Source organism: Myodes glareolus, chromosome 12 (genome assembly GCF_982192425.1).
Source record: "Myodes glareolus chromosome 12, mMyoGla1.1, whole genome shotgun sequence".
Classification (NCBI taxonomy): Eukaryota; Metazoa; Chordata; class Mammalia; order Rodentia; family Cricetidae; genus Myodes; species Myodes glareolus.
Window position 1 is genome coordinate 64,226,713 of NC_142037.1, and position 20,506 is coordinate 64,247,218.

Below are 20,506 nucleotides of genomic sequence, written 5' to 3' on the forward strand. Positions count from 1 at the left end.
AAGGTGCTCACACGCCGCATTCCCAGTAGCTCTGGATTGCAGGGAACTAGTGACTTAAGTTAATGTCAGCCTGAATTCCCCTCCACTTGCAGTGACACGCGTCACGCCACCACTTCTTCTTTCTGCCCAGAAAGACACACGAGCCAGTAGCTGCAAATCAAACTGGCCTTTCCCCGGGGGCTGACACTTCTGCAATTCATCGGTGTGTGTTCTCAGCCTGTACAACACAGGGCTGTGTGAATAGGTGTGGGATCCTGAGATCCCTGTCTACAATAGGAGTCCCACAGGATGCCGCAGCTAAGCAAGGCTGGGCATCCCTGCTGAGCAAGGTACCAAAGCCACTGTCACCCAGCACAGTCTCCTCTACTGGCTTGCCCAAGCTATTTCTGTCCCACTACTCCAGTTCTCTGCATATCTCAATTATTTTTCTATTAACAGGATGATCCTATGTCTTAAAACATTTCAATCATTCCTGACATCCCAGAATAATAATGATAAGGTGTGGCTCTCTGGGAATAACACGTATAATCCGTCAGGGCCATCCCAAGTTGATTTTCCAAACTCAGGTCTCAATCTCCCATCCAGGATGCCCTTCTTGCTCAGTCCCTCACAGTCCTCTGGCCCGAACAATCTCTCAATATGAATCTAGAACTTTCCTGGAATATGTGTCCCCCAAAGACAAGTGTAAATACTTGATTTTTTTTTCTGTGAAGCCCTTGGACCATCCTAGGCAGAGTCAGTGTTATCTTTAGCAATGCCAGCTGATTCTGATCACTGTCAGTTCACTGATCTCTGCTCTTAGGCCATTGCTACTCCTTTGTCTGTCTACTGGTGACTGTTTTCAGCTCCTTGCCAGCTCAGGACACTTTTGTCTCTTTTCTTGTATTAACATAGCGTATCCTCATCTCCCCTCTCCCTCTCCCTTTCTTTTCCACTGAGATCACAAAATGAAGTAGATATGATCACAGCTGGGTGAGACTTTCCCACACATTTATATACTTTGGCCAAATCCATAATTAATGTGTGTTAGTGTTTCCTATGGTGCTCAAAATGGATTCATCTTCTCTACAGTGGCAAATTATTTATCAGTGTTACAGGAAGCATGTTCAGTTGCATTATTCAAATATTACATGTAATTCACTTTCCTACACTGAATTTTCAAAAAGAAATTTATTAAAATCTCTATTGTGCACTATTGGTTTATCTTCTTTTTCTTAAAATTCTCCAGCATTTCCTTTTCTGGCTCTTAGGTATACACAATAGAGCATGCTCTTTTTACAGTTACACCCTGTGTTTACTGTCACTTTGTTTAGGCTTTGCTCTGATTTTTAATAGGTCTAATACATCCCAGAAAGCTGCCCATGCTCCATTCTAGCTACCATGTGTCCAGTGTGATCTATCCATTTATTTATTGTTCGACTTTTTTGGCTGCTTTGTGTGTAACTCTGGCACAAGCTTCTCTTTGCCTTCATTCCACTCTGTGGTGGCTTTGCCATCATTGTAGCTCCCTAGTCTCGTAGAGTAGCATCCAAGTCAGAAATCTCACTCCCTCGTCCATCCACGCAATCATGTACCGGGTATGCAGTCTAATGTGTCATCATGGTCACTTAATATAACCTTCTACAGGGCATACAGGAAGCTATGATGCCCCATATTCTCTTAAGTTTCTACATGTTGAGCATCCTCTCCTGTTCCCTATCCTGGGATGCTAAGGAGACGGACGAATTCATGCCTGACTGCACACAGACCTTTCTGCTGCATTGCTGATGGGGACTTGTTCACAGGAGATGCGACCCGGAGGAAAATACGCTGCCTCCAGGAGACTCTGCGTGGAGTGACCGGGGTTCCTCCAGCATTTAGGGACTCGTTGCTGCAGGTGGATGAGGTCCTTTTTCTCCCTTCTCCATCACTGTGGAATGCCAACAAAAAATGTGACTGGTAAGGAAGACACACCCTTCACAAAGAAAGAGGAGCACAAGCCATTCCAAAGTTCTGCCGCAGGCAAGCACAAGGCACAGGCAACAAGAAGAGGGGCAGCCACCACATCTTGGGGAAACTGCAATCCAGGCTACATCCCAGTCACAGAGAGTCTGCTGTTTCTACTCCTTCCTTAGAAGGCAACCAGTCCTGGTTCTAATCTCAGGAATATCAGGCCTTGCGCAGGGAAGGAACCTGTATGCTTAATGTAATGCTTAAGTAATGAACCTGTGCATTTCCGGGAAACAAAACTGATTTGATATAAGCAGTCTGCACAATGCTCAGAAAGACCTTTGCTTACAGCTCATTCTAGGTTTATATAAGATCATAAAACTTAGCATGACTGTTAAAATTGATAGTTACCAAATATCCAGTTCATGACAAAAACAACCAGAACACAGACAGAAGGGTCAACCTGAGGGTTATTGTTAAGTTATATATAAATAATTTTAAACAATTAAGCAGCCCGGTGTGGTGGTACCTGCACTAGATGATACCAGCATTAGGGAGGCAGATGCAGGGGGAATCTCTGTGAGTTCCAAGCCAGCTAGAGCTACACAGTGAGACTCTATCTCAAAGAAAGAAAAAGTTAACTAGATTTGTGTGCAATGTGACTAAAGATGATTTAATATGCTGGTGTGCACTGAGATTCCGCATCAGGGAAATGGTGAACAGATATTATCCAACTTAGTTCAACAAACTGACCTAAGATCCCTAACCTCTGGGTGGGAGGAAGGTCCTATCACTGCACCTCAGTACCCTGTATCACATTTAGAAATCCGGTTCTGTTAGAAGAACTTCGTTTGTAAAGAAAGGACCACTTCTGCATTCGCTAGGCTGTATGCAGATGAAGGTCAATGTGACTCAGTGCTCCTTTTGAGACCAACCCTGTTTGTCCTAGAAGACCATGTAATGATGGCAGCTGCTGATGGCGGTAAGACTATTTCACTAGTTGAAGTTTTGTAGTCTTCGATCTGTCCTGAACAAAGATGCAGGTAGTGGTGCCCTCAAAAAATAATCTTAGCTCAGAAACAATACTCAACTAGAAAAAAGCCACTGGCTCTTCGACCCTCAGAGGAACTCAATGGTGTTGAGCCAGTTAATAAGAAGAGAGAACTTCAATACTGCCCTTTATACTCTCCCTCACAGTCACTCTGTCTGCACCTATGGTTTTCAGGAAAGGCAGCTGCAGCTACTACTTTCTCCTCCTTCTCCTCCTCCTCCTCCTCTTCTTTCCCACACTCCATTATCCCCTCTTCCTCTTCATTCTTCACCTCCTAATTTTGCTTGTCTTTTTTTTTTTTTTTTTTTTTTTTGGTTTGGTTTCATTTGCTTGTTGGTTTTCGAGATTACTTCTCATATAGACCAGACTGGCCTCAAACTCTTAATAGAGCCAAGGATGACCTTGAACTTGTAATTCTCCTGCTTCTGCCTCCTGAATGTTACAAGTGCGTATCACTATGTCCAATTCACATGGTACAGCAGATCAGACTTAATGGTTTCGTGAATGCTGGGCAAGTACTCAATCAAATGAGCTATAGCTCTAGCCTCTAGAACACTTAATTTCTAAACACATAATTTCTAATCTGGCTTATCATCTCTTACCAATACTACTTCTGGATTCACTAAATTAAGGGTTACAAATGACATAAGGATGAGCTAATTTGCATATGGCAAGAGTCAGGCTGTCTTATTTGGGAAAGGAGCTGATTCATGCATCTCCTCTACCCACATCTCCTTTAACATGTATCCTGAATAAGGTCATAACCTCACTGAGGACCAATGTTCAAAACTCCCTGCAAAGCCGGGCGGTGGTGGCGCACGCCTTTAATCCCAGCACTCGGGAGGCAGAGGCTGGCGGATCTTTGTGAGTTCAAGGCCAGCCTGGTCTACAAGAGCTAGCTCCAGGACAGGCACCAAAGCTACAGAGAAACCCTGTCTCGAAAAACCAAAAAAAAAAAAAAAAAAAAAAAAAAACTCCCTGCAACACTGAGAAGCCTCACCTTTATGTCAGCTTAAGGAAGCATAGTTCAAGTATTTCCCCTTCAGCATTTACTATGTGAATATTCTCCATGTGTCCTGATGAATATTCATGCACTATTTCTTATCGTCATCTCTATAATGCTATCTTACTGGAGTTACTTGCTAACCACTCAGTTCGTAGGCCTATTACTAACTTCTGGTAGGAAACAGTCAGTGGTAAGAACCCTACCACTAATCATCAAATACATGAGTATTATATAAAACTGTGTGAATTTATGTAGAAGGTTAAGTAAAATGAACATAGAGAATACTGAATAATCTAACATGTCCGGATAAATAAAGGATCTACCTCGTTCAAACCCTACATTGCTAATCTATCTTACGTCTTTCAGGCACAAAGTTCTGATAGCTGTTCCCAGAAAGAAGAGACTGAGTACTCAACAGCAATCATAGGCATCAACAATGATAATATTGTTAATAAAAAAAACCTTTTCTTTTTCCTATTAGGTGTCATCCCTCATCGAATTTATAATCTATGTTTTGAACACTCTGTGAAATACTGAATACTGGAAGAACACCTAAGGCAATGTCTTCCAGGCAAATGTTCAACAAACACTATTTAACTTTTTGACTTTTTAAAAAGTAGTTCTACCAACAAGACTAAAACAACCCAAAGGAGTCTAAAATATTTCTATTTTGAGGATGGAATTAAAACACCTTTTAATTAAAATCACCCTGAAACCCTTGCCTAGAGATGTAGTGAGTGTTTAGAAAATAATGAAAACAAAGATGAACGGGACAGGTGTCTAGTTGTCTGTCATATGCAGCCCTTATGGTGTCTATGTTATAAAAAGCAGCCTGGCATTAGCCCACCAGTGTGCATCCAATAACTTGCCAGCATCTTGTTTCAAGCTTTGTGGTGTAAATAAAGTAAATAAACTGTCAGATGACACATTTCCCATATCTGAAATTCAATTGGCAAAACTCAATTGTTAAAATGTGTACTGATAATACAGGAAGGAACTGCGTACATGGTAGAATATGGACCCTTTTACTCATAAGGCAAAGCCTCACTTTACGAAAGCAATTTGTTACTGAGATGAACTGAAAGCTGTCCTGCTTCCCTTACTAAGAGAAGAAATGCATGCCATTGTACATGCAACTGGAAGGCAGCTTCTACGGAAAAGCTTAACCAGACAGTGTGTATGTGTGGTACCGTAGCTCACTGCCTGGCCAGCGTGTGGTCAGAAGTTTGCATGGTAAAAGTGGTCACTTAAGGAACTGAAACACAGTGAAACATTATACACTGTTTTGCCTGTATCTTGACTTGGGATGCAGGATAAATTGTAGGCTGGAGATGAAGGATAACTTCCTTTTTAAAAAATTTCTCTTGTTTGTCTTTTTGCTCTAACTACATTGGTTTTCACTTTAACATCCTTAAATTTAAGAGTTAGAACAAGTATGGCATCAAAACTAAACCGCTTGTGATGGCTACTACAGCAGAGGTGACACTGAGGAAGACAGAGGACACACACCACACACTATGCGGTCTTCCCAACAGTTCCAGGCTTGGTTGGTTTCATCCTTACAGTAACTACACAGGGTGGGTGTTATGATTTCCATCGCTAACTAGAAAATGGCTAAATAGCCTGCTTATTTCTGTGACAATGAGGGATGGAGTCAGAACTCAGAGTGAGGTGTTCACAGTCCAGACCCTCAGGCATTATGGTTGGTTGACTGTGAAAATGTTGATGACCTTCGGATCAGTTCTTACAAAGTTCTAGGGTCTTCACACACAGAGCTGTCAGAGATCCAATGATCCTTTGCTCTTTTAGAAGAGGAAGAAAAAAAATCAATCTTCAGTTAGTTGAAACCTTTTGATAGGTCCTTTCTAATATTTATTTTGAGAAATTTATTCCAGCAGAGAAATAACTTCAAGTACCGCAACTGACTTATTTATTTAAATGTCTCACTACTTTGCTTTGCAATAAATGCAATTCAAAATGCATATGCTTATTTAAATAGAAGGAGGAAGCAAAAATACCTTAACATGGTAGAACATACATGCATGTATACAAGTGTTTGGAAATTAATCAGACATTGTACATTCATATGTCCCTTACATTCCGCATAGCTCCAGGTCACCTCCTTTCGTGACTGATAAAGTAAACACAAGCAGTGTAAAGCACTTCATAGGACATGGTCAGGAAAAGCATTCCGTGTCAGGGCTTCCTCCATCAGAAATTTATGAAATTAGAAACGAATAACTAGGAAGGAAGTACAGCTTGGAGGGCACGCAACCATTGGGAGGCTGGTACATTCTTTACATACTTCGACTACTAGGAACTGATTCATCAAGAACCACAATTACTGAGCATTGTAAGAAATTTAGGTGGAAAAAAAAAAGAAATTTAGGTGGGGGGCAGATCTTCTGTGTGGATCACCCCCTGGGCAGAAAAGCTAGCTCCAGATACCCTGCACACAGCACTCATTAACCCATGGTTAGAATGTGATAGCCAATGCTTGAAGATGTTTCACTATACCCTTGAGCAAGCAGGTATAGTCCTGAATATCAACTACTGTTAACGCTGGGCTTCTGTGAACATAAAAATTTTACTACACACTTGCTTACTTGGTGTGGGACAATTCTGTATTCTGTCAATTATGTTTAAAATAAACGCTGATTGGCTAGTAGCCAAGCAGAAAGTATAAGCAGGACAACCAGACAGGAAGTAGAGGCAGGGCAATGAGAACAGAAGAATTCTGGGAAGAAAAAAGCCCATTCTTCCGCAGTCCTGTCCAGACACTGAAAAAGCAAGATGTGAGACTGCCTCGCTGAAAAGGGTGCAGAGCGATGTGGCTAACAGAGATAAGAATAATGGGCTAATATAAGTTGTAAGAGTTAATAAGAAGCCTGAGATAATGGACCAATCAGTTTATCATTAAAATAGACATCTGTGTGATTTCTTTGGGGTTAAACAGCTGTGGGACCTGGTGGGAGGACAGAAACCAGGCAGGACAGAAAACCTCAGACAACACTTACTTTACTAAGTCTCAGTCCACAGAATGAAGGTGTGCTGATGACAATTTCCCTACTGAGGCAAGAGAGCTTCACTTTGCACTAAGATAAATTCTCTTCCACTGAGCAGCAAACTGTCCCCTGTCCCTCTTCCACATCCTATCACCCAAGAGAAACCACAATCCCAAAGTTCAAATCTGTGACTGCCTGCTGGCAAAATCTTTATCTAAAGGATAGCCCATTACAAGTTGAGGGAAATAACGCAACGCCACTCATCCAAAAGCAGCTACTCAACAAAAATGGAAAAGCTTCCCCTCCACATGTGTCTTGAGAAGCCTGCACAGGACAGCAAACTGGTGAAACTAGTTCTCTCCTATACAACCCACAGTCCTTACTAATTTATAATCGCCTCAGCAGCACTCCCAGGGTGTGAAAGTTCTGGCTTTCAGCTGGGCAAACATTGCGTCATCTTTTGGAAAATCTTTGCCAACTAAACAGAACTAAGATTCCACCTCTCTAGAGGAAATCACTACAGTATCTGAGTGTGAACCAAGCACGCGAGATTAGTCAATGGAACAACACACAGGAAGAAAAAAGAACACAACAAATGAGGAGTTCTGTACCCTGAACTCTACACACTGAACGCAAATGGTGGGAAAATCTTTTGTACATTGGGTTTAAAGTATCTCTGGGTAGGTTATATGTTTATTCCTACCCCCAGAAGTATAAGATAAATAAAACTATACCTAATAAAATATACAACCTCCCCCAGAATCAGTCTAATACCATGTTAAAGAAAAGCAGTAGGCTACACAATGTTCAAACCCAAAGGACACAAGTCAAAACATATTAGACTTACAACATGTTTTCCTTTTTTCTTTTCTCCAGTCTAGATCTTAAACTCAGAGCCTTGTACTGCTACACTACTGCTCTGCCACTGAACTATGCTCTTGTTTCTCTGCTAGACTTCTGAAATGGGAAAACAGTCTTTAAATGATCACACATACAACTACCAGAAAAAGTGCCATCAGTGGCAACTCTCAGCAGAGCCAAATGACTCTCTGAAGACGCTTCTGTTTCTCTCGCTGAATAGCTCATCATAGTGCAATCTTTAGTACTTTCATTGCAACCACAGAGAAACCAAAGTGTTAGATTTGGGCCAGGAGATGGGCGTGTGTTATCATTGAGATTGGTGTGAACAAAGTGTGGAATGTTGGAGAGTCAGAGAGCCGCTGCTCACAGTGACACTGGGCTGCATCGTTCTGGGTGTTTTCCAGAGAACGTGAGTGATCCTCCACGAATAGGTGTCACCTATTCTCACTCATAAACAGGAACTTGGTGTTTTCCTGGCTGTGGCCAATGGGACGTCTGCAAGGCATTAGCAATGTCTTACAGAAGCCACTATGGCAGCAGCTATTGTGTCTGTCCCCAGATCCCACTGCACTGGTGTGGCTTCCTGAAGGATGCTCATCTCTCTATCTTCCTAGGATCCAAAAAAAAACCTCCTCATCTGCACATTAATATCTCCCAACTAGCTAATATACTGTTGAACCTTAAATTTCAATTAGCGTTTTCTTGGAGACTTCGGTGTTAAAGGAATTTCAGTACAGAACAGAGTAGAAACAGGACTTGAACTTGCAATAACATGTTACGTGGCTCTCTGTGATCTCTGATTACACCACGGGGCACATTTTCATTTACACAGCCCTCAGAGAATGCAGAAGGACAGCATGCATTCAGAAGACAACCAAAACTGTATCTTTAACCGAAGCGCCTATCCACTGGGAAAATCTGAAAATTTATTAAATGAAATGTTTAGAGTGTTAATCACCTTGATTCTGAAGCAGGGTCCTGTCTAGTAACAGGAAAACAAGAATGCCATTAGCACAGAGAGATAATTGCCCCATATCAGGAGTTAAAATAAAATGCATTTCTATAAGTCATCAATATATGTCACAGGTAAATTAAGTCAATAGTGAAACATAGTAAATAATTATATTTAAAGTGAATACAAGTGAAATATGAAATCAAAACTATATCACAAATACTTTATCATAATACCTTATCCTTTTTTATTAGAATTTTTATTAGGATAGAAGTAATGAATATCCCTTTTTAAAATAATCACTTACTTTGAGCAAAAAACTTCAATATAAATAATTCTTAAACATAAACTTAACACTTAAAAAACAACTCCTCACCAACAAAGAACCTGTGGCTGGAAAGGAAATATAATACTTGATGAATATACATTATAAAAACATGAATCATCGGGCACAATTATGACTTAGCTACCAAAAAATATTAAGTTTTCAAAAACTAATTTGAATTAGGATATTAATAATAAAAATACACTTATTCCTTTTCCTTTATAATTTCAAATCTGTGCAAATAAATCTATCAATCAACAAACTGTGACATTCAAAAGACCTTGGATCATTTTTCTTAGTATCCTAACATGATTTAATAATTAAGGACAACAGACTATTTTAAAAAGTAACATAGTTGTTATATTATTACCTGCTATGTTCAATGAATACTTAGAGACTAATTTTTGCAATTAGAAAGATCTTAGGTTCCCAAATGATGGGAAAATTATAACTGGTACCATTATATACTTCCTTCCTTTATCAATATGAATAGTTGAAGATATCACAGTAATTGCATGCATGTGATGTTCTCTCTATAAAAAGTGATAATGAGAGATGTAGAGCTCAGAAGCCACTGAATTAAAACCATGCTCTTGAATGCCATCATTCTTGAAATAGACACCCTGATGTACTAAGAGCAAAGGATGTAATAGAGCAATCTACTCACACAAACCCTAGGCCGAAGAATATACATATGCATTTGTGCGTAGAGGGAGCTTTGTAAATGGATATGTATACAGCAAATGCAGCAAATGTTTAAAGTTGATTAATCTAGATAAAGGATTAAAGGGAATCCTCTAATAGTTTTTAATTTTTTTATAAATTTGATACTGTTTCAAAGTAGAAAAATATATACTCCCTTGAAGATTGGCAGTAGTATAATTGTGTCTAAGTGACTAGTTAGCTGAAAACACCTAAGAATATACAGTCTGTCCAATACTTTCACTGCGCAGATATCCATTAATGATGCATATGTACGCACAATGATAATATGTACAATGATGGTCACAACAGCACTCTAAGAAATTAAAATCCTATAATCACCTGTCCATTCATAAGGACACAGACTGGGATATATTATGTAATATACTACATAGCAATAAAGCTAATTATACTGAAGCATGCCTAAAACCAGGAATGAATCTGTATTAAAATAAGGCAGATGCAGAAACAAAGGACGTTCTATCATCCCATTTAAAGAACACCCAAAAGCAGCAAAATTCAGTTCTGCTCTGTGAGGTCAGAAGGTAGCAATGACCCAGGGAATGAGGGTTGTCAGCAGGCTTCTGGTACCCTTCACCCTGGGGATGAAGGAACGGTGACATAATGGTGGGGTCCCCTTGGTGTTCCACTGCGCTGTGTGCTTAGGGTTAGTGTGCTCTTCAATGAAAACGGTTTGGGGTTTTGTTTTCCCCAAACTGGACTTCAGACATGCTCAAGAATGACATTGCAAATGGCAAGGCTACTAAACAGCGACATTTTCCAATCCCAATCTCATGTATATCGGTCTTATAACTTCAGTGTCTTTCCATTAGCATGAGGTATGGAGGGCTATGGGAAGTGACCATCAAAAATAAAACACACAAATAAGCATGAACTGCTGAAGACAAATGAACAAACTCACATTAAACAATGGCAGCAACCTCTACATATGCATAAGCACTAAGAAGGTCTATGGTCCACATCCAGTCACTACTAACCGTTACTTCAACTTCTTAATGACAATCTCTAACTGTCATTTGGGGGGATGCCTACTTCCTACTTAGGGAGGAAGCTCACGACTTCCCCATATGATTATGTTAACTACTGCAGCAGTTAAAGCCTGGGAAGCACTTGCATATTTCTGTGAGAGCACAGTGTCAGAGATACTGCAATGGTGAAGACACTTGGTTCTCTAACGTCACTGCACAGTTCATCTCCATTCTATTTTGTGAGAAGCATCCTTAGACACTCTCCCCACAGCATTCCCCTAAAACCTCTTTATTTCATTGGCCTTATGTCACCAGCAATGAAATTCTGTTTGAGCACAGTGCACTAATTCAAAAGAAAATTTCACAATCCTAATCACGCTAATCCAGTGTGAACAGTGGGCGCATATGGACACAAGATGCTCAGAAATAACTCTAGGGTGCGTCTAATTTAACTAGCTAACGAGGTCTATCTACTTAAATGCTAACTTTTAGATGACCTTACACCTAAAGGAAAATAAAGCAAAAGAGTATTTGAGAAGGTCTCAGTGTCATACATGCAGGCTCACGGCATGGATTCCTCTACTTGACCACGAAGATTGCCAATCGCCAAGCAGTTTAGACAGTCATCGTGGTCCATCAACAGGGAAGCAGGAGAACTATGCTATCTTAAGCAGAATACTAGACAGTAGTAATAACAGGAAGGAAATTCAGACTGTTGAGTCAACAGCAACCCTTTGAGAAGAGTCGTACCTTGCCCCAGAGACTGACAACACTTCACTTAATATTTTCATAGTCAATATGACTTCAGCTTACACAGAGACAGTTAGTTCTCCAATGCTCACCGAATCTAATTCTGTGAAAAGGGGGAGCCATGAGAGTTATGTAAATTTCCTATACCAAGGACAAAAACTGAAAGAAAAGCTACAAGACTCAGATTTTCCTCATGTTCTGAGAGTACCTACTGACATTATCCTGAGCCCATAACATAGCAGCATACAGTAAGACTCAGAAGTGTAAACCTGCCATTGAGGAAAATCCAAGAAATGCCTTGGAGATACTCAGTGTACTTACAGACATTGCACCTATCCTGTTAGCAAGGTGCATTAGTCAGTGGCTTTGGGGTGCCAAGAAATATACCCAAAGACTAAAAAAAAAATAGAACCAAGACTAAGAAAGGTCTTCTTCCTACATAATGATACCAAATCCTGTTCCCAGCAACACAAAGCTTAGGTTCTGGGATGGCAGCAGACAAAGGCATTTATTAGATTAAAAACTTAATTCAAAAAGATACAATCACATTATCAAAAAGCTTTATAGCTATGAGTTCTAATTATTTTTATTAATAACATTAATTGGAATCAAAGTCAACACATTAGGAGCAGATTAGAGCAAGCACACAGATGCACAAGTCACCCAAACATTCCCCGGCCACGTTTTAGTAACATTATCAATGTATCACTGGAGAAAATGGCGCTTTGCAAAGAGCACACCCATCTCACCTGATTTCATTTTCATACTGTGGGGACAGTCTACCTGAATTCTGGTAAAAGCTTTTCAGGAAAGAGGGGGCAGTGAAGGAAGGGGCAGAGAAGGAAGTGTGAAGGCTTGGAAGGCTGGAGGAAGAATTACTCTCCTTGTACATGCGTCGGGCTGACGGGAGAATGCTGAGTACAGAAAATACAGCAAATTTGTCTTAAAATGTATATGTTAGCAAAGACTTCATTTACTAAGAAAAAACACAGAAATAGGTTCTTGCTATTAAGTTACTGTTTGTGTGAATGCTGCAAGCTGGAGCTTCCACCGAACCCCAGGATGGGAGCATGCAGTCCTATACTTAGGGCTACGCTGACACTTCTTCCTTTCATAAGGTGTATGTCTTACCACTTTGGGAACAAAAAGCATGTTTACATGCAAAAGAGACTTCCGGTCAGGGTAGAAAAACACAAACAGTTACAGGAAAACAAGTTCTAGAGGGTAAACTGTTCACGAAGAGTACAAAGATGAACTCCACTAAAGGTACAAATCCCTTCTAAATATTTATGAATAAATTTTGCTTGATGTCAATCATCCTACACACAGTATCTCCAGCATAGCAAACCTTAGATTTGTGTTGTTTTCTCTGTGGGCCTGCAGCACTGTTCAGCCAAAGCCCTGAACCTCTCACATGCCTTTTTCTTTGTTCATAAATGGAGATTTTAGTGTAGAATGCTTTTACAGGATATAAATGACACCTTCTTATGCTGCTGCTGATAAAAATTATTAAAATGTATACCATACAACATATGAGAAACTCAGGGAAGAGCTGAGGGAAGAGACGTCATGTACAGTTCAAAACAATTGGCACCTCTCTCTCCTGACCATAGTTCCCTCTTGACGAGGGAAGAGATTTATTGTCTTGAGTAAAAATAAGTGAAGTAATTATTCATAAAATCTTTGTTTCCTCGTGAACACTTAATCTACACACACACAAGATCTCAAGATAATTAACTGCTTTAATGTTCGTTACTTTTGTAACCTGTGTGCCTTATGACCTACTGAGTTTTTACACTTCAAATCAAACAGAAGGAGGCAATGAAAACTGTGGGACAAGAGTCAAACATGATAAAAACGTGAAAGTCAATCTGATAACGCTTCATATTAAGGCTGGCATTTTTACAGGGTGGTCTACTTTCAGCTGGTTTTATTTATGTCTCTGAAAAACACCAATAGGCAAACCCTACATGAAACACGCAGGGAGGAAAGAGAAGCAAAATTAGCTGCCAGACATGAATCGGAGCCAAATGGTAAGAAGCTCCACATTTTACCTTTACTCCATCCTACCTGATGAGTAATTTTCTTATATTATTTTTAACACTATTTAAGGACACTCTAATGGACAACTCCTGCAAATATATATATATATATATACATATATATATATATATATATATATATATATATATTCTCTTCCATAGATACAGTTTTAGAAAAAAATGTGTGGTAGTTGTCATACTTAGCTTTAATTTGCTATGTCATAAAATACGGCCAAATGTTGTCTCCTGCATGAAGGGAGCTTTAGCTGACTCCTCAACCTGGTATATTATTGGAGGCTGATGAGAGGCTCTGGGCCTGATCATTTATGCTGACAACTTCCTCAGAGCCAGCATTTAAAACACAGGATATAATGTGTGCCAGTACATTTTCAGGCAAAATGACTGTATGCCATGTTTACTCTATTTTTTTTCTGAAACAAAAAAAATTAAAACTTCCATTTAAAATGTCTTAGAACTTTATCAGGGTGTATCTTAACCTCACCCATCTTCCCTTAACTCACTGAGAAAAAACAAAATGCATCTCTTACTTTTCTGTTCCTCTGAACCCTAAACTCTGGCTAAAGCCTGAAACCTAACCCACATTGACTCCAAAGTGACCCAAACAGAATGACACTAGACTATGCTGTCCCGTGGTGGGGGATAGGTCAGAACCTACCTGCATTGCTCACTGGAACTCTGCCTCAGTAGAGGGGACCTTAGGCCATGAGCCCTCCCATCTTGCAAGTTCAGCTTCCTCCTTGAACTTGAAGGTGGGTGGCTGAACGTGTGGGCCCGTCTTCGAAATTGTGGAGAGTCAGAATCCTCCTCGGGGAAGGTGTGCCAGGCAGAGGACAGCGGGGAGGCTGGTGGTGTCCCAGGAGGCGAGTCCCCTGGTGAGAAGTCCTACAACACAAATCGGGGAGGTGTCTGCCCCTACCAGGCTCAGGACAGGCACACAGCTACCCAGGACTGAGCAGCAACAAAGGAGCCCTCTTCCTGACTCATGACAAAACTGTTTTGTTTTCCTTTTTTACTCAACCCTGGCGCAGACTAATCAGCTTCACCACAACCCACTACTGCTGATAAGCAGGTGTCTGTCACAGCGCATCCGCAAAGGGCAGGAAAGTGAGTCTGATAAAAGGTGCTCTTCCCCTGAGGGCTGAGGTAAAACCTAGGGCTGTTGTACTCTTCCCATTGTTGCCAGAGAGATGAAAGGAGGCTGTGACTGTGGCCGAAAAAAGGGCAGAGCCTTTGCTCAGAGATCCGCTAACCTCTCTGACCTGTGAGTCTGCACGTTTCCAGTAATGTCAAAACAATATCACAAAGCCTTCGTGCCTGGGGCTCAGAGTAAAGCCTTTGAAAAAGTAAATTAAAGCCTGTGAATTATCTTCCTCCACTCTGGATGCTTCTCCCCAGTGGCATGATCCCTGCTGTAAGTTTCTTTTAAAAGACATGAAAAACAGGAAATGAACAAAGGGAGCCCTCTGGAATGCCTCTCCCACCCGGTGAAGATAAATCTTTCAGCATAGTCAGGTATGTTACTTAAATGAGCGTCATGGTAACTAAGCCATCCGGCTTGCTGAGCCAGGCTACGGAGAAGACACAGAGCTGGGCTAGGACTCTGGGGGCAGCAAAAGTTTCATGAAAAATATTTTAAGGTTTTCCTACTAGGACAACAAAGGTTGACCGGGGCCCGAGTTGCATATTGCAGAAAACAGGAAACAGGAAACCCTCCCTAGGGCTGTCTGTGAGAGAGAGAGGATGGTGTTAGAGCTGAAGTGAAGAAAAGGTAAGAAAGAGGAAAAGAAGTGACATGGAACAGAAAAACAAGTTGTGTGTGGAGGGGGTAATGGCCCCGCCTGTGTGTACATGTGGTTTGTGTGTACGTGTGGTCTGTGTGTACATGTGCTCTGTGTGTACGTGTGCTCTGTGTGTACGTGTGGTCTGTGTGTATGTGTGCTCTGTGTGTACTGAATATGTGGGGGGGAGGGTAACGTCCCTGCTTTGTGTGTGTGTGTGTGTGTGTGTGTGTGTGTGTGTGTGTGTGTGGTCTGTGTGTGTTGGGTATGTGTGTGGGAAGGGTAACATCCCTGCTTATGTGTGTCTGTGTGGTCTGTGTGTGTTGGGTGTGATGGATAATGTTCCTGCTAGTCGGGGTGAGGGTCTGTGTGTATTCGGTGTGTGGGGGGTAATAACATTCTTACGTGTGTGTGTGTGTGTGTGTGTGTGTGTTGGGTGTGGGTGGGATAATGTACATGTGTGTGTGTTGGGTATGGGGGTTATAGCCCTGCTTGTGTGTGTGTGTGTGTGTGTATGTTGGGTATGGGGGGTTACATCCCTGCCTCTGTGTGTGTGTGTGTGTGTGTGTGTGTGTGCGTGTGTATGTTGGGTATGGAGGGGTTATATCCCTGTTTGTGTGTGTGTGGTCTGTGTGTGTTGGGTGTGATGGATAATGTCCCTGCTTGTCGGGGGAGGGTCTGTGTGAGTTCAGTGTGGGTTGGTAATAACATTCTTACTTTTGTGCATGTCTATGTGCAGGCTGTGTGTGTTGGATGTGTATGGGGGTAACATCCCTGCTTGTGTGTGTGTGTGTGTGTGTGTGTGTGTGTTGGTGTGGGGGGCTAATTGGGTGATTCAGTTTGTTTAAGTTTAGATCCACAGTTGCTCCAATAGTAAATAATCAGGGCAAAGCATCAGTTGGCCAATGAAAGATGCAACCTGTCCCCACAGAAGGGAACTTAGCTGGGTGAAAAAGAAATTGGTAACACCCAAAATCATACTCAAAACAATAGAACATCAAGGCCATAAAAAAAAAATCTCACCACAACATAATTAGGCATGCATGTTTTCCCACGGCTTTGACTAAGCAGCCGTGTTTGGTGAACTGGGGAGTTATGACTAGGTACCTTTTCTGAAGCCAGACTGCTTGACCGTTCGAAGCCATCCACGCTGCCAAGCCGGCCTCTCATTCGGTTAGCTCCCTGTGTGCAGAGGGCAGGTAGAATTATTACTACTACAGCTTGAGTTGTACAGGAGAAATACAGAAGGCATTTGAAGTTTTCACTCCACCTGAGCATTAACTTAATGCCCTTGGTTCACTCAAACTTGCCAGCTGTATTAATGTCCACGGGGGCATGGTGTGTACAAGCTCTCCAGACCCCCAGCGTCTCTAAATCAGATGCTAAGTGACCACATGGCCCACTGAGGTTTCTGAAGCCTTAAAGGTGACTCGTCTACAAGATCAGTGAGAATGCCAGGAACTCCAACCTCACACAGTCAAACGCAAAGGTGGACAGACACCAAGCGAGCTATACATACCTTCCATACAATACATCATAGACATCACAATTCATATAATGGAACATAATAAATATGTTCAAAACAGAATAATGTAATACCAGGACTTGGGGGCTGAGGCAGGAGGAGTGCAAGTTCCAGGTTTGAGACCAGCATGAGTTTCATAGTGAGTTCAAGACCAACCTGGGAAAGCCTTGCGTCAAAGTCGGAAGTGAGTACCACCTGAGACTGAGCAGAGACCAGAGTTCTCCCTTCACTGTGAAACAAAACAGCACGGGGAAAATGCGTCCTAAAATGTATTAATTTTGCTTTATCCATTATTCTATAACACTTGCCAATGCCAGTAAATCACTTGACTTTACAAGATTAGGTGTCGGTCAATGCCACCGTTGACAACTGGTCCTTGGTAGACATCTCAACACAATGTAAAAGACATAGTGGATGGCGACCTATCCTATCACAGTGCAGATGAAGAGACTAATCCAAGCAAAGAAAACACAAAAATGAGTGGGAGGCTCATTACATCCCATAAAGCAAGTCTTGGAAGGATTTATACTGATGATCCCCTACGGCGCAGGCGCACTACGCCCGTCTGTGCTCCATGCGCCACCATACAGTTCGGGAGCCGGGCAAGGGGTGAAGATTGAAACACACAAAGACGCGGAGACAGAGACACAGGTCATCCTTATGCAGGAATGCCCCAAGAATGCCCCCTTTATTGTGCCCAGGGGCAGCTTATATAGGAATCCTTAACTGACAGCCACGCCCCAGCCAAACCCACCAGAAACCATGCTCCTGCCATCAGGAACTCCTGAGGGTCTCGTGCCCAGAGCAGCTGTAGGCACTCAGATCAGGGGAAAACAAGTTGTTAACAAGAAATTCAGGATCTGGGGATTCACAGTTCCCAACAACTCCCAATATTCTGCTTATAGTATTATTCCCTAGTCTTTCTGATCATGTCTAATTCAGACATGATCTGGAAGATGAAACAAGTACTCATACTTTACCATACACACACACACACACACACCACACATAGGCACACACGCACGCATGCATACACACACACACACGCATTTATCCCACTTAAATTGATGTTATCTGCTTTGATTATCCATCCTGCCTTTGTTAGTGCTATCTAGAACCAGTTTCTATGGTTACATCTGATATATTTTGTGTCTTGTCTTTTTTCTTTTTCAAAGGGTCAATGACCTTTTGCTCAGTAATCACAAAATTTTCCAACAGATCATGGTGTGGGCAAACATCACATGATCCACCAATTACAGTCTACATCTTTGAACTCAGTATCGAGATGCTTGTCTTCCTACCCTGATGTGGACTCCATCCACAGATCTTCCTGGTACCCACTTCACCAGCAACCTAAAATTTTCCTTTGACCCCCACACCCTGGCATTAGAATCACATCTTCCTCTTTTTCAGTTTACTTCCTCGTTTTGGTGGCACACTTCATCAGGTACTTTCTGAGAAAGTGGAGATTGGAATGTAATTCACTTTAATTTACATATCTTCAAATGTCCCTATTCCGTGCTTATGTTTCATTGGTAGTTTAGTTGGATGTTTCAAAACTTTCCTTCATCTTTCTGCAGCCTCACTCAGTGTCCTCTGTCCAACAGTCTAAAGGCTTTCGAACTCTAAGGCATCTGCATATATAGTGCTGTTTCCTTTTCAAACAGTGTTCAGAAACGTCTTACCATACCTTGGCATGAAACTTACTCGGTTGCTCGGACGTGTATTTTCTAAGCCCATTAGATCTAGAAAGTCATCGTTGCTAGCTCTAACATATTTTCTTTACTTATTTTTTTGAAAACCCATGTTTTCTTTGTGGCAGTTCTGTCACGTGGCATTTGGATTTCCAAAGTAATCTTTCAGCTTTTACACTGTTCAGTTTTCCCACTGAGCTGTCTTTTTGTCCAGCTTTCCAGATGTTTGTCTAGCCTTCCATTGAAGTTTTGCTTTATTGGCTATTACTGAAAGTTTTGAGAGCTCTTTCTTACTCTTGGTTGATTGTTTTAGACTTGTGGTAGCCTGTCTTGTTTTACAATATAAACCATTCTCTCTCTCTTTTTTTTTAAGGAGAAAAGATAAACCTTTAATATGCTTTTGAGAAAGGCTGTACCTCAGAGTAACCTGAAGCTAAGCGCCCAGTTGATGAGACTTGCCCCCAATTAGCAACATTTTTTTTCTTGTGTGTGTGTGTGTGTGTCTATCTGTCTGTCTGTCTTGGAGAGATTTTATTTATTTATTTCTTTTTCTTTATTCTTCCTGAATACCATACATCACCATACATCCTCACTCCAGCTTCCTCCCACTGCCCTCCTCCCAACCCCGCAACCTTTCCTCTCCCCGGATCCCCTGTTCCTTAAGAAAAGAGCGACCACCCTGAACACATGCAGTCTCATCTGTAAGTTATTCATATCCATGTTCTGTGTATTGATTATAGTCTTAGATCTCCATAGGCTCCTTATAGACTAACAACTACACCAATAACAAAAGTCACATCCACGGACTATGAGTCAGATGGCAGTAAGCATTTCACACAACTTGGTAATTCCGTGAGGTCGTGTTGGTCACTGAGCTCACAGACAGAAACTATAAATCTGATAGATTATTGTGGCCAAGTTAACTTCACAGCTTCTAAAGCACAGGCAGTGATGTGAACATAGGAAGAACAATTAAAAATGTTCTTGATGGATCTCCAGCCAAAAAGGAAGGTCAGCTGGTTGCTTCTAGGCCCCTCTGAGCTAACAGGTCACCCCCCAAAAAGTGAGTCCTCTTATATTTTGGTTGTGAGCTCAGTCTTTAATGGCTGAGCCATTTTGCTGGCCCCTCCCCTTGCTGAGGCAGTACTAGAGAGCTGACCCTGACGGCACGACACGAGGAGAGCAGGTCCTACCCTTTGCCAGCTACCACAGTCTGGAGAGCTAGCCCCACCCCTCACCTGGACAGAGTGGGAGAGCTGGCCCCGGTGGCACATGAGCTGACCAACTCAGCTACCCACCTCCCCAGTCCCAGATTCAGAGCTTTGAGTTGGCCCACCTCAGCATCTACCCTATCCATGAACTGCTAGAGCATGAAAGAGCCAGTCCTGCAGAACCAAAGCTGCAGGATCTCTGTGTCCCAGGGCAACAACAGCATATCTGAGAGATGTCACAGTGAGGATCCAGTACTGTTACTGTAGCAGAAGCCAGGAGCCTCAAAACTCATTGACTCATTGAAATGAACATTCACAAGTAAAGCTGTTTGGACAAAAAGGTAGGCTGTGTGACCCACCAAGACATACCATGGCTTCCACGGTGAGATTTTTTTTCTTTTGGAAGATTGGTTGCAAGGGCAAAGGGCAGAGAGATGGGTCCATGAGTGCGATTGGGGAGAATGATACAAAATTCACAAAGAACCAGTATTATTAAAAATAATAAAAAATAATGGTATTATTGCAAGGAAAAAAAGTGAGTCCCCGAGTCCCTTCTCAGTGCTGCCCTCCTGTGGTCGGGCTTACAGAAGAAAGGTGGAATTATAACTAAAACATATTTTCCGAAATACCTAGCACCTCACTGGGGTTCCTTAAGGCCTTCAGTT

General features: G+C 41.7%; 1 protein-coding gene across 4 annotated transcripts in view; it reads right to left on the minus strand.

Moving 5' to 3' along the window:
* The window catches only part of Tbc1d4 (TBC1 domain family member 4), a 166,398-nt gene that overhangs the window by 18,631 nt on the left and 127,261 nt on the right, over positions 1-20,506 (minus strand). For 2 of the 4 annotated variants that reach the window (XM_087912269.1, XM_087912272.1), the window contains exons 9-12: positions 16,519-16,593; positions 14,289-14,515; positions 12,320-12,484; positions 1,749-1,909 (exon numbers count right to left, since the gene is read on the minus strand). In XM_087912269.1, coding sequence (XP_087768395.1) covers positions 1,749-1,909; positions 12,320-12,484; positions 14,289-14,515; positions 16,519-16,593 — 628 coding nt within the window. Of the gene's footprint in view, positions 1-1,748; positions 1,910-8,810; positions 8,835-12,319; positions 12,485-14,288; positions 14,516-16,518; positions 16,594-20,506 lie in introns of all 4 variants that reach the window. The other 2 variants (XM_087912270.1, XM_087912271.1) reach the window with 2 other exon arrangements.